Source organism: Danio aesculapii, chromosome 13, assembly GCF_903798145.1.
Source record: "Danio aesculapii chromosome 13, fDanAes4.1, whole genome shotgun sequence".
Classification (NCBI taxonomy): domain Eukaryota; kingdom Metazoa; phylum Chordata; class Actinopteri; order Cypriniformes; family Danionidae; genus Danio; species Danio aesculapii.
Genome location: NC_079447.1, coordinates 22,110,282 through 22,124,694, shown reverse-complemented (window position 1 = coordinate 22,124,694; position 14,413 = coordinate 22,110,282). Strand labels below are relative to the sequence as shown.

At 37.0% G+C, this 14,413-nt stretch overlaps 2 protein-coding genes across 3 annotated transcripts in view; one reads left to right on the top strand and one right to left on the bottom strand.

The window, feature by feature from the left end:
- Positions 1-1,085: 1,085 nt before the first annotated feature.
- On the bottom strand, positions 1,086-4,682 carry prdm8 (PR domain containing 8). Its single transcript, XM_056470969.1, has 4 exons — positions 4,424-4,682; positions 3,891-4,114; positions 3,452-3,683; positions 1,086-2,737 (listed from the first exon to the last, which is right to left on the bottom strand). The coding sequence occupies exons 2-4, from the start codon at positions 4,104-4,106 to the stop codon at positions 1,683-1,685; spliced, it is 1,503 nt and encodes a 500-aa protein (XP_056326944.1). The 5' UTR covers positions 4,107-4,114; positions 4,424-4,682; the 3' UTR covers positions 1,086-1,682.
- Positions 4,683-5,181: 499 nt separating this feature from the next.
- antxr1d (ANTXR cell adhesion molecule 1d) overlaps positions 5,182-14,413 on the top strand; it is a 44,797-nt gene continuing 35,565 nt past the window's right edge. For both annotated transcript variants that reach the window (XM_056471175.1, XM_056471174.1), the window contains exons 1-9: positions 5,182-5,502; positions 8,635-8,706; positions 8,782-8,853; positions 8,944-9,025; positions 9,096-9,126; positions 9,205-9,278; positions 9,399-9,467; positions 9,582-9,662; positions 11,280-11,340. In XM_056471175.1, coding sequence (XP_056327150.1) covers positions 5,354-5,502; positions 8,635-8,706; positions 8,782-8,853; positions 8,944-9,025; positions 9,096-9,126; positions 9,205-9,278; positions 9,399-9,467; positions 9,582-9,662; positions 11,280-11,340 — 691 coding nt within the window. In that variant the 5' untranslated portion in view covers positions 5,182-5,353. The remainder of the gene's footprint in view (positions 5,503-8,634; positions 8,707-8,781; positions 8,854-8,943; positions 9,026-9,095; positions 9,127-9,204; positions 9,279-9,398; positions 9,468-9,581; positions 9,663-11,279; positions 11,341-14,413) is intronic.

The window sequence follows — 14,413 nt, the reverse complement described above, 5'->3', positions numbered from 1 at the left end:
TTATTTAATGAGTAGAATGTTTGATTTTCTAGCTGAACGCAGAAGGGTTTCTTTTTTAACATCGCAGCGAGGTCAACCCTGACTTTCCGGTGAACTTTCTCAGACTCTTGAGTAGGCTATGATTTTTGCCAACAATTAAAGGGATGCTTGGGGGGGCAGGGGTCTTTAGCACTTGAATGAAACTAACTTTTTAAACATTGTTGCCTGTGGTGATGATCAAACTGATCACAACCCAATCTTCATAACTCTCCATCATAGCTGCTTAGTAAGGAAAAAATATCTTTAATTGTTAGAGAGCGCACTCTGCTGGTTACTCAGTGTTAGTGCATGTGCACGCTTATTGCGTCTCAACATATGATCATTTTTATAAATAAAAAACTTTTATCTTTGTCATATACATATCTGAAACAAGTCTTACATTACATTTAGGCATTCAGCAGAACATATATAGTTTTTACAGTATTTATCAGTGCATGATATTAATGACATTAAACCTTAGATTCCTGTAGTACCTCAATAGGTTTTGGGTTTCAAATGTGTAGTTTGGTTCTCTTGTTTCTGTTGGTCTGATCTGGAGAATCCTTCAGTACTGTTTCATGCACACAGCAATCACCATGTCATGTTTAAGACTAGGAGGAAGAATGCATAATTATATTCAAACCATACTAGAGTGGTTTCCATCCACTTATTTGTTGTGCACAACGTTTCACATAGCAGTGTTTACACTTATTCAAACCAAGCCTAACAAATATGAACACACCTATACAGCATGCTGCCATATTTGCAAAACCAATTCTAAATAACACTTGGACAGTACTGTCTACTATAAGGGCGTTTAATTTTGATGTTTTCATTTACACATTTACAAATAGCAAGGTTGAAAAAAACAAACTTTACTTGCACACTGATTCAAAAAACATGATTATTATCACCGTGTGTGATAAAGGCTACTTTTCATGTTGCTGCATGGCTGAAGTAAAAAGGCAAACATAGGAAATATGTTCAAAATCTTTAATGAAATACAATGACTGTACTAAACCAAAAAAGAACAGAACAAGAAAATATTTAAATAAATACATCCTCCTTGTCATTGTGCTGATAAAAATGTTAAATAGAAGTAGATATCTGAAAATAACATTGTAACATAAAATTTGGCATTGTGAAAAGATGAATATTTCAAAAATAAAATCTCTTTACAAAGCAATGTAGTATGTTTATAATAGTGTAGTCAGCTGTTAGCAAATTAACCTAAAAATGCTGGAGCATTTTGTTCTATCGTTTCTCAATACGTGTAAATACATGTAGTCATCCATACGTTATAAGGCACTGTTAAGTTAAAATTGACCAAACAATTCAACAGTATTAGTCACAACTAAATGCACTATCTCTAAAGAGAAAGTTATGCATGTCTATAGCCACCTAGTGGCGATGTAGGCCTAACCTGAATTGCACTATCCAAGCCCACCACCACTTAAAATACTAGCTGAACCACTGTGGCCTGTTGAGAATATAAGACAAGGTCTCTTGGTTAAAACGTTAGGAGTTTTTGCCCCGTTTTTAATGTATTGCTACAGCAAAGCACCTCCCAATAGCAGCCAAACCACAAAGCATCATCACAGTGTAAATGCATCAATGCGTCTCTCAATTATCAATACCTGCAAAGTGCAGATTAGATTTTCATCTCAATTATGTGATGTCATGTGACGTGAGAGGTGGTGACGCTCTCGAAAGTACTCGTGGCATATGGGACAGGTGAGTTTCTCTTCTCTCCTCCGCCTCACCTGAGCCTCTGCGGCGAACTCTTTTTTGTGATGTGACCGCATGTGAAACACCAAGTCGGAGGTCATTCTGAAGGAGAGGTTGCATTTGGCGCACCAGTTTTGCACTGAAACACCCAAAGGAGTGAAAGTAGGGGGCAAAAGTGTCAAAGAAGATGTAGACTGCAGCTGGCCACCTATAGCCCTGGTCCAGTGTTCGGGCGCGTAATAGTAGGATCCTGAAGCCAGAGGAGCGGACATCACTCCACCTGCATGACTGCCTGGCAAGTCGGTGTGAAACAGGTGCGAAGCCAATACGTTTCTGTATCCTAATGAAGATTTGGATTTGAAAGAGTCTGAGCTATTATCCGTATCTGGTATAGAAAGGTTCTGGGCTTCAGCGAGAGCGCGTTTGCTGGGTTCACAGAACGCGCTCTTCTGCTCCGAGAGCGCGCTTTTGGGTACAACGAACGAGAATGCGCTGCATTTCGATTGCAGGCCTACTTCGGACGCCATTACATCCCGTGATGACTTTTCTGGGTTTGTGGACTCTGGCGCTTTTCTAACCTCGGTAAATGCGCTGTTTTTACTTATCTTTGACTCATTTGTCTGTACGTTATCTGTTGATTCAGATATATTCCGAAAAGCTCGACAGTCTTTGTTGGCATTGGTAGTGTTGCTTTCATTAGAGATGTTAGTTTTCTCCAATAAAACCGTTTTTTTGCTTTTGGGGCTTAATGAAGGCTCTTGTTTTCGTTTTCGAACTATGGTCGTGTCTTCAGAAGAACTGTTCATTTTGTCCTCCAAATCTCTTGCAATATTATGAAAATCGATGACTTTGCGCTGTCGCTTAACTTCTGGCTTCTGTTGGTTGATTGGCCTGATGATGTCGACTTTTTCCTGGGTACATAAAAAACGACAGTGGGCAAGGAATGGGTTTTCGTACTTGAAGGCCTGGCCGCATCTTGTACATGTGTAACCTGTGTATGAAGATACAAACGTTGTTAGATCATAATGACATTGTTGCTAAAATTATTGTCACTTATATAAGTTTCATTAAAAATTAAGAATTAATTTTTAATTTAGCCTGAGTGGTATGCTATGGCATTCTATATAGCATATATTTCCAAAAATATAGTGGAAACACAACTGAAAATTTCTTAGAAATGCAATTAGTTTTTAATACACTTCTAGAAAATATCTATTATGCCATATATTTGTATATATATATATATATATATATATATATATATATATATATATATATATATATATATTTGTATGTTTGTAAGGTGTCATCTGTGTTTCATGGTATAAAAATATTTGCTACATTGTAGTTTTACCATTGCTTTGGTGTACACTTTTTTGTAATATTGATAGTATTATATTAATTGCTTCTCCTATGATGCTGCAAAATTAGCCTATACTACACTGCTTGTTTTTTTCTGGAGAATATCTTATTTTTTTATCTAAACCTTTAATGAAATGTAGCAGTTTTTAAATGTTTTAATACCATTTTCAGGTTATTTTATATGAATTATATTATATAACAAATAAAGGACAGATTCTTACATGTATAATTATCCAAAATCATATTAACATTGAGCATTACGCTTTAAAACATTTATACTATTAATAATGTAAACAATGCCCTTCTATTTTATTCATATAGATTTTTTAAAGCTATTACTCACCATCTGCCAGGGCTTTTGCCTTTATGTCTCTGAATCCCAAAAGATGAGACAGCTCCTCATCATACCAAACAAGCAATTCCTCCCCTTCTTTTACATCTCGAATAGTCCTAAAGTGCAGCTGTCCGCCTTTCAAGTAGGCCTCAGTATTCTGGTCTTCTTCGCTCATTGCAGCCTGAACTAACCGGAGCCAAGGAACTACTAATGGAGAACCTTTCATTGCCTCAGGATCTACCTGTTGAAAGAGTAGCAAATTTGAAATGAAAATATTTTCACTATTTGGTCTGTAGCGTTGCCTAACAAATAATACATAATTGTGTGTTTTATTTACTTAATCTAGTAAACTACTTATCTACTACTACTAAAACAACAATTTTTCAGTCCATGTCTAAAAGAAAAATCTTGGCAATACAAAATATGCAGTAAGTGTCAAATGACTCACCCGAAATACATAGGATTTATTCCGTTTGTCAAAGGATTTCAATGCAATGAAGGCTATGGTGTCATAAAATGTGTTATGAAGAACACAAGGTCCGAATGAGGTTCCAGCTGGTATGTCCTGTGTAACTTGAACACTAGTGAAGAAATCCGCGACGTGGTGAGGGAGAGTTTTGCTGTCATTAGTCCACAAGGAGCGAGGAAAAATACTATGCTCCATGTTTATTCCTGAGGGAAAAAATAATCAGTGATAAAAAAGTTAAACAATAAACCAAATAATGTATTAATACTGTATTAAAAATAATTATAATATTGCATCAATATAGTTTGTTTTTGATCAGTTTTCTTTTAAATATACTGACTGTGGTTCAACAAATATCTATTGCGTACGATGTGCAAAATCGATTGATAAATGAAAAGAAAATATTATTTATGTCTCATATTAATGCTATAGCATTTAATTTCTGAATTCATTTTTTTACACTTCTAATTCTGTATAAAATAATTTTAAAAATACATACAGTAATAGCAACGTACCTATAGTAAGTTATGGTTGGCAATGTTCCGGAGCAGGTGCACAGACCAAAAATACGCGATTTGCGGTTATCTACAGAGAGCGCGCGATCGCGACCGTCTTCTGATCCTGACAGCCTCTTGACTGTCTCTCGCGCTGCGCGGTCACGCACTATCCACGCTGAGGACGCGGAGATGATGCGCTTCATTTATCCCCAAACCCCCCCAGGTGGCATTTTGATTGGTGCTTCACCAGCTTTAAAGGCGTGTTAATTACAAGCGAGGGTAATCAATGACAGAAGTCACAGACCGTTAGATTGTAATGAGCAGCACAAAAGACTGTACGCCCAGTGTGCATGTTTAAGATCATTTCAATTCAAAACCCATCTGTCAGATTCTGTGAGGATTGTCCAGTTATGGAAAGTTCTCCTGTTTTTCAGTGATTTAAAAATCGAAATAAAAAACAGAAGAATAAAGATTTATATCCTGTGGATTCCTAAGATTTCATAATTATAAATTAATTAATAAAGAGTATTTATTTAATTTGAAATAGCTATCGATTATTTTATTTAAAAAATAATAATACAAAAATAAAATAACATTTAACCAAACGCTATAGGCTGTAAGGTAACATAAAATATAGCTATTTTGCATCTTTTTGGTCAGAATTCAGTCAGAATTGTCTGTCTCCCGGAAAGAGGAAGTTTCAGTAGCTGTTGGCAGGCTGCTCGCCGTCCGGTCTGTGGTCGCTCCTCCAAACATTTCTCCTTGAGGAGGAGCTTTCTGTGTTTTGGAAGCGCACTCGGATGACTGCGGGATATAACACTGTGACAGGACATTTAAAAATCTTGTTTGTGGAGTAAATTTCATGGAAAAGTGTTGTTTTCTTTTTGTGCAGGAGTAATATGAAATGCAATTTTATTCCAGAGCTTTTGGAGAGAATAAACTGATGAAATGGCACGTTCACTGATTCACGTGAATCTTGTTGTGGGCATTTTACTGATTTTGACGGCCAGTCTTCAAACTGGAAACGCTGAGCCAAAATTTGAGGAGGGGAAGATGTCCTGTCAAGGTGCTTTCGACTTGTATTTTGTCCTCGACAAGTAAGTGGCCCTCATGTGGCATCTTTTTATTCCCCTGTCGTCGCGCGACGCGCCTTTGACGCCCTCAGACGCGCGTGAATCGCTATTTTAACACAGCCATTCGGTTAGATTGAATTGATCCTCAAGCTTTCATATTCAAATATGTTAATTATTTAATTCTTAATAATTTCTAGCCTGTTTTCTTGCAAGAAACGACTGGCTAGATATTGTGGGAAATGTGGATTTCACAAGGGAAGCAAGACAGGATGCTTGGAGGAGAGCAGAACACTGACAGAGAACTGACATGAAATACGAAATTCGAACAAAACCCAGTATTGTCTATACATAACTTACTGTTCATAACAGTGCTGTTCATAGTTTTTTGTCTGCTATTAAATGGATTAATATGCAGCAGATAATAAGACCGGTTCCTTTGCCTCGGGGGATGCTTTAACAAGCATGGTTTTCTCTCACCTGGTGCAGTTCACATCCGCATTTGGGCATCATTATCAAATGGGGGTCTCAATCACAAAAGGCAAAAACCTCATCGAACTTGAACAAGTAGGCTACTATGAGGCGATACAAATGCCCAGTGACATTTGTGTAAAGATAAAATGCATACATATTTTGCATCATAAATCTGCAGTCAATTTTGGTTTGGTTTGTAGAATGTAAATAGTTCTTATTTAAGTGTGTAATGATCACTTAGAGTGTAAGTAATTGAGAAGTAAGTGGCATACTCGTTCCTTAGAACCTTGACACTGTGAATACCCAACAAGCTTAAACATGCTGTGGCATGCTGGAGACAGATTTTGAACTGAATAGTTTTTGTGGCCATCAGATTTTAGTCAAATCTGATGTAAAAGCTAGAGCAACAGCAATCTCTGTAAAGCGTAGATACAAATTTTCTCAATGTGAAATATATAGAAATTTCAAGTTGAGTTTACTTTGAAAATAGCAAAGTTGGTAACACTTAACAAGAAATTTTCAATTGCTGAAATGAGTTAGTTAATATGAAAAAAATGATAAAGTATTTATTAACTTAAATTTTAACATGAACAAAATGCTCCTTGATTTTAATAATGTTTTCGGAAATGTTATTTAATGTAACTAATAATTAATAGTTGTATGTTCATTAACTAAAATGAAAAAGATGAGTAAATACCGTGACAAATGTAATGTATGAACTAATATTAACTCCACAAAGTTTATATCAATGATATAACCTAGTAAAATCCTCCAGTTATCACACTTTGTTGCTATGTTTGGAGTGCAAATGTGTGTTAGTAACACTTCACAGTTCTCTTCTCTGTTTGTAAAGTTTTCTGAATACCTTCAGAGACCTAAGGGATTGCATGCATCATCAAGCTTTTGCCACACTTCCACACTTTTAATCATCTGAATGGTTTTGGCTGGATTTTCAAGGCCTTAAATGCCACTCAGTGACCCTACACTAATTGTAAATATCAGGCCATCAGTTCAGAGTGATTTTGGAAAGAAAAGCAGCTGCAGTGCTTTTCAGAGAGAAAATCTTTGTGATTAGAAAGTGAAACGAGAATTAGTTTTATGTCACTATGTGTTCCTTTTTAATTTAGCACTTCTTTTAAATCATAATGCAGGCTAACAATATTCTGAATATGGATATATTTTCCTTTGAATATGGTCAAACTTCAACAAACCACCAGTGGTTTGTTGAAGTTTGACCATATTCAAAGGAAAACCGTATCAAAGCAAAGCAGCGGAGTGTCATTATTCAAGGATTATGAACACAAACACTGTTTATTTTCTTTAATGACTGATTTCTGTGGCTCTTAACAGTATTTGGACCCCTGGGCCACACTGAAATATGTCTGAATGTCTTTGCATTATAGCAAAATCAAAATACTTTTAGGTCTCCAGCAGGTGTAGTTCATTGCATTAAGCATAAATATTGTCCACTAACATTTGACAGCCAAAGGGTCCTACTGTGTTTTTGTCTTATTTTTTTGCATTTTGTGCTTGTGCTTGATTCATTTATCTTATTAACATTTCAGGCACAAACATGTCTTCTCAAGCTTAAATTTGCTTGGAATACAGACTTTTTAAAAAATATGTAACATATAATTTCCTTCCAGAATGAAGTTGAAATTGGGGGGCACATAATTACTGCTGTAAAGCTTAACTTTCTACTTTTGATGAAAAATCAAATATATTGGAGATGTCCAATAGATTAATAGGCACTGAAAAAGTTCAGGGGGGTGGGGGGGTGATCACCAGAATGGGGAAGTCCCAGAATAAAATGAGAAAATATGATACACCTGTGTTTTGGAATATGTTGTTTTTATTTTATTTATACTTGTGTCTTTTACTTCTGTTTTTGTAAAGCACTTTGAATTGCCACTATGTATGAAATGTGCTATATAAATGCCTTGCCTATAATGCAACACATAAGCCTGCTATAAGGTATTTCGAATGATAGTGGTAGAATTTCAAATTTCATAGTACTTAGAATTTCAAAACAGCGTCATGAGGTGATAATTGAGTGTGAATTGATGACTAAATAAGTGATATAGACAATAAAAAAGCACACCCTTATAGCTAGTGGGACACTGACTTAAAATAAATGGAACTTTTTATAATCTAATGCACAGCCAATCATGTATTTTAAGGAGTGTCCCAATTGTCCGTTTTAGAGCCATCGATATATAGCATTCCAGATGTGTTTAGCACTTGACATCGCAATAGCATTGATTGCTGCTGCTAGATCCACATGTCCAGTTTTATGTTTCCTGACCTCCTGTCAGAGATGGATCTGTGAGCCTTTTTGGATGCTGATGTAGATGCAAGCTCTTGTTTTGGATCCCAACCTGTTACACTCACCCATTGCCATCTGTTCCCATTCAAATGGCTGGCTCCAGGAGGAAGGGGTGTTGCTCTCCGCTAGCAGGAGGCAGATTCATCTGGCACAAAGGCAATTAGCTCTTGTTGGGAGCGCTTTGGGGCTTGTAATTAATTAGTGGCATGTGCGCATTTTATAGAGTACTCAAGGACCTGCTACTCTCAGATAGTGTAAGAAAAGATGGTAATTGTTATGTGATTGCATTTTAGGCACTATTGTCATGCACAAAAGGGATATTACTCTTTGAAGCATCCTTTCTTTCATTTGTATTATAGATCAGGAAGTGTCAAAAACCACTGGATTGAAATTTACTCCTTTGTGGAGCATCTTGCTGAAAAATTCATAAGGTAAAGTAACTTATTTATACTAAAGTAGTTTTAAAGTTGTACCTTTAATAAATAATATATGATTTGCGTTTACAGTCCGATGTTACGGATGTCTTTCATCGTCTTCTCAACGCGGGGAACTACAATTATGCGACTCACAGAGAACAGGTATCAGTGTCCATTTTCCAAAACAACAATTTTGTACACAAATACTAATGTTTCCTTCTCAATCACTCCTCTTTATCATCTGTAATCCAGAGATGATATTACCAGAGGCTTAAATACGCTAAAGAGAGAAATACCAGGAGGTGATACATACATGAATCTTGGATTGGAAGAGGTATTGCGTTGCTATTGAATCTGTAATAATGAATCAACAAATTCCTTCATTAATGTTTTTCAAATTGCAGGCCAATGTGCAGATATATCATGGGAATTATGGTAAGCTTGCGCTGCGTTCAGGCTTCCACTTTTAATCTGGGAAGATAAAGCCTCAATGAGATGATGTTTGCTTCACAGGAGCAGCCAGTGTGATCATAGCACTGACGGACGGGGAGTTAAACGACCATCAGTTTGTCACAGCACAGCAAGAGGCAAGTACACAAGCCAGCGATGTCGCAACGGATGTGGCATGTTTTCTGGAAGATGTGTAATTGACAGTGGCATTTGCTCAGTAATAGAGCTGACTGTGTGTGCTGGCCGTTTGTGTGCAGGCGCAGAGAGCTCGGTCTATGGGAGCCATCGTTTATTGTGTGGGTGTAAAAGAATTTAATGAGACACAGGTAACTCAGCGCCATTGCTTGATGAGTTGCTTTACTGACAGTTAACCACATTTATTTACATTTCTGTACTTGAGGTGTCTTAATAAACCTATCTATATTACATTTTGTGTTTAGTTGGCCACAATTGCAGACACCATAGAGCATGTTTTCCCTGTAATTGGAGGATTCCAGGCGCTTGAAGGAATGATAGACTCTGTAAGTCTCTGTGTATTTCTCTCTCCGTCCTTGCCCAAATTAAAGATAGGGTACTGAAAGACACATTAAAGGAGGGATTGAATCACTTAAATCACTCAAAATTGGTATAGCTGGCATGTGATATGATGCCATGCTAAATGTTTAAACTACTTGGATTCCAGCTTAGATTGAAAAATAAAAACAATAAAAATATATAGTACACAAGGTCAAGTGAACGGTGCAAACGGCTTTGTAAAAGTTTCAAATATCAAAATAAATTTGCACTGCGCAATTGAACCTTCGCAAAGCCTCACGCCGCATCTCTATGTCTGACAAGCTTTCAGTATCAGCCATGGTGCTCTCCTATCAACTTGTGCAGGAAAATTACATACTGATTTCAGACAGAAGCAGACCTTAAAGTCTGCAATATGCACACGTTATATATTCAGAATGTGAGCATATCTCAAAATGAAAACAAAATGTAGATTAAAGCTAAAGACTTCAAGTATAGTGATGGGAAATTCATAACATAATTAAAATGTTACATATTGATTCCATAACATTTTCATGTCCACGTCAGTTCACGATTGATTATCCAATCAGATGATTCCTAACTCACTATAAATAACCAGAGTTATCTTCGTCTTGAAGAATCCCCCCTACCCACCCCTACTCCCTCTCCTTTCCAGATGGGCGACACGGCGGCCCAGTGATTAGCACTGTTGCCTCACAGCAAGAATGTCTCCGGTTAAAGTCCCTTCTAACCAAATGACATTTCTGTGCTGAGTTTGCTCGTTCTCTCCGGGTTCTCTGGTTTCGTCCCCTAGGTCAAAAATATGCAATCCAAGTAAATTTAACATATCAAATTGATACCATAGCCAGCTTTTCGCCAGTACACCTCTCCTCAGCCATCCTACATCTGTCATTAGCCAGAAATAAGCCGGGAGGAGTTCATCGAGATCTACCTGAGCTAAAACTCCCCTCTCGCCCTGCAAACTGGAGGGAGCCCAGGCCTCGAGGATCTCATAAGCTCAGGGGTCTCTTCCGGGACAGCATGCTAAACAAGCATTAATTATCAATCATCAGCAAAGTTTGTATCAAAACAACAAAAGCTATAAAGAATATAGGGTAACACTTTATTTTGATGCTTCATTTAAGTATTAGTAGACTGCCTGCCTAATATCTGTGTATACTGCTCCTTCAACGAACATTTACCTGACTATAAGAAACTTTGCAGGTACATGTCAACTTACACTAACCCCAACCCAACAGTCTACTTATAATCTAATGAGAATTAGTTGGCATGTAGATGCAGTGTAACGGATCATCAAAATAAAGTGTGACCAAATATAGCTCCTCTCCCAGACATTAGAATGTGTCCTGTTTAATTAAACCATTACCATTAAAACGTCATCCATTATAACAATAATTTAGGAATCAAAAAATGGCAAAATAACCTTTGGCTTGGCATATTTAGAACAAAAATTATTTGATGAAAATAATTGATCAAATTCATCCCATTGAAGCCTCCAAATGCTAATTAAATAAATAATATATTAGTTTTAAAATAACAAAATATAAAATAATAATATCTGAGGGTGTCTTTTTGTGTTTGAAGCACTTTCCTCTTCTTTGTAGATCATCAAAAAATCCTGCATTGAGATTTTAGCAGCCGAGCCGTCCAGTGTGTGTGCTGGAGGTAAGAGCCATCTCAGCACTCACTGTACATCAGTTTTTACAATACATTAAAAATAAAATGTAATTCAGACCTTACATTTTTAATTAAACCTGTCTGTTTATAAAAGAATGTGACAGTGTACAAGCAGTAATGCATATAAAGCTCATCTCCGCTAATCGTATGAAAGCCCTGAGCAGTGTAATGGTGGCTCGTGAGTTGCGCTCTCTTGCACTTGCCAGAAAATGAAAATTGATCATGTCTGGGCAAAGCTAATCCGCCTGTTCACGTCACCAAGGAGACAGCGATGTAAGTGCACTCTCGCGCAGTAAGTGCATGCTAATAAGGTCATGTCAAGCCACATCCATCCTCTCTGGCCTACACACCAGTGCTCAATGTGGCAGGCCTGTCTGCCGAGCTGCAGCCAATTAAACAAATGGGCAATTCGCTGGTAAAGGCGGAGCAGAACTGCTGCATGGTTATTCGCCAGCACCTCAGCTAGATGGCAGATCCAATGTGGCAAACTAGGCCAGGAAGAACCAGCCAGGCAAAAAACACTGCTCTCTAATTTCACTTGAGCATTCGAAACAATAAGTTCTCTGTCATGTTGTGGGACGTCAAACCCTGAAGCACACGGAGGGATAGAGAGAGAGGGCATGAAGTGACCACTGATAAACCATGGTGCTTTAAAACAACAATACACTTACATTTGCATCTTCACAACAAGATATATTTGATAAAGTTATCTCTGTTATTAGATTTAGATTTAAGTCGTTCATTGAAAAATGTATGTGTATACTTTTACCTCATTGAATCTAATGTAATATTATATATACCCAACCTCATTGAAGTCTGTCTCTATTATATTGAGTGAAAAAAGTAATCACGACTCTGATTCTCACAATTCTGATTCATTTTTGAGTTCAGTAAAAAAGACAAATTTGAAAAATCCTGCAGATTGTGTAGGGAAAAAACCTTAAATATGTGTTTTGGATTTTTAAAGTAAAATTCAGTATTGTAAGATGTGAAGATTTACCTCTTTAAATTCTTACTATTTTCTCTTAACTTTCTGACAAACAATCTTGTGTCAGTCAAAATTGTGATATATAAATTCAAAATTTGTAGGAAAATCAGTCACTTTCCTCACAACTTAATCAGGGCTGTCTGCTGGGTCTTAAAAAGTCTTAAAAACTATATTTTAGGCCTTAAAAGACTTAAATTCACTGAAATATTGTGTTGTTGGTCTTAAATAATTTTAAACAGGTCTTAATTTTGATTTGTCTAAGTAAAGCTACTCAGTCAGGTGGACATCTATCCAATCACCAACAATACATTTCGATGAAATCTTATTGTTTATATTTAAGTTTTTTTATTGCAAAGAGATACAATTCATATCATCTTATAGACATTTTTACAGCAAATTCCCCATTAATTTCCCTAATCAGGAAAAGACTAAAAGCTAAAAACAATTATATGAATCCTCATGATAAAACCGGGTCATTAGAAAAAAATCCTTAGTGTTTAATCCTGTAAAAGTCTCAAATTTGATTCTTTATAGGGTCTTAAAAAGTCTTAAATTTGACTTGGTGAAACCTGAAGAAACCCTATTAATATTATAACTGAAGAAGTCCAAATTATGGGTTTATATCTGCAATTCTGTCTTAATAACTAGCAAATAAAAACAAAGATGAATTGCGAGAAAGCAACCTTTAAAGCATTTGCAACAAATAAGTCAGATTTAGCAGATAAGCAAATACAATTACCCCTTCCAAAATGACATGTATTAACTTATGTACTTAATAAACCATCTCTCTAACAATCCTTTGGAGTTATTTCTTTGTTTTAAAATGATTAACCCCAAATAAACATGTTAATGGATCCCAAATTACTTTGATTTGTTGACTAATGAACATAATCCATAATGGAAATGTTACATGATAATAAATATGATAATTAATGAAACATGAAATTTCATTGCACTGTGAAAATCAAAATATACTCCTCTAAATATTACAGTTTAGCACAGGATTCATCTGAAGCATGGGACTCCAAGCATTTTTTGTCTAATTTGATTGTGGTTAGCATTTTGGTTTGGTTTAGTGTGCTGTGTAGACTGTTCCAATGGCTGACAGTCTCAGCGATCAAACTGATGAGAAGTGACCAGCCCGTGCAGCCTGCAAACAGGCCATCACTCGCTGTTCTGAGACGAGGCCCAGCCATCAAACGTGACAGCAATGGTTGCTTTGATTAACCCTCTTGTTTCCTCTGCACCCCATCCCCCAGTTGGGGCAGTGATTGAAGTGTCCGTACTCGGACGTGGCACCTCAGCTCTAAACATCCACAGCCATCAAGCTCTCAGGTGTGGATGGGAAGCGTCAGCAGAAACGGGCGCAAGCCGACAGCGTACCAGCCCCTGCCCACCATCTCGCTGCCAGCGCTGCCCGCTGCCAAGCCAGTGTTGTTGACCTTTTTACCCCTGCGCTGTCCTGTCAGAACCCGACACACCACGTCTGACAGTAACGAGGGAGGAAAAGGACATGGATGTTGATGCCCGGCCTCCAAAATTAAATGGAATTAGCCATTTCAGCTGTATGGACGTCACATTAAACAGGCATGAGCAAGAGAACTGGGCAAATTTAGATGCAGAGGTGGGGTGGAGAGGGGCTTCTGCATGGCAGACGGGATTAGTATAATTAGAGAGGAAATGACAGGTTAATTGGATCGGATGGGAATGGAATTTGTTTAGCTTGATCCACGATGAGACAAGAAACGTTTTGAGATCCTTGACTTTGTGATCAGCCTTTTTGTTGTTCATCACCCTTATGAAGATAAACTGGATTAAGAGTTACCATGATATTAAAATGAAGTTTGTTTTCAGATCTGTTAATATACATTCAACAACAGAGTTGATATCCAATTCACTTTTCTACATTATTTTCTTTTAGATTTTTTTAAACTTAGATAAATATATTCATTATATTATGACTTTAGTTCAAATTTGAAGGTATAGTTTTATACATGTACATAGTTTCTATGTATGCCCTGCAGGCACAGGACGTCACCATGATGTCATATTAACGTTGTACCCTAACGTAAC

Coding starts and splice junctions, on each gene's coding strand:
- prdm8 (XM_056470969.1), bottom strand. CDS start 4,106: ATGGAGCATAGTATTTTTCCTCGCTCCTTGTGGACTAATGACAGCAAA. Junction 3,684..3,890: donor ATAAATCCTATGTATTTCGG/GTGAGTCATTTG, acceptor CTCTTTCAACAG/GTAGATCCTGAGGCAATGAA. Junction 2,738..3,451: donor GGCAAAAGCCCTGGCAGATG/GTGAGTAATAGC, acceptor CTTCATACACAG/GTTACACATGTACAAGATGC.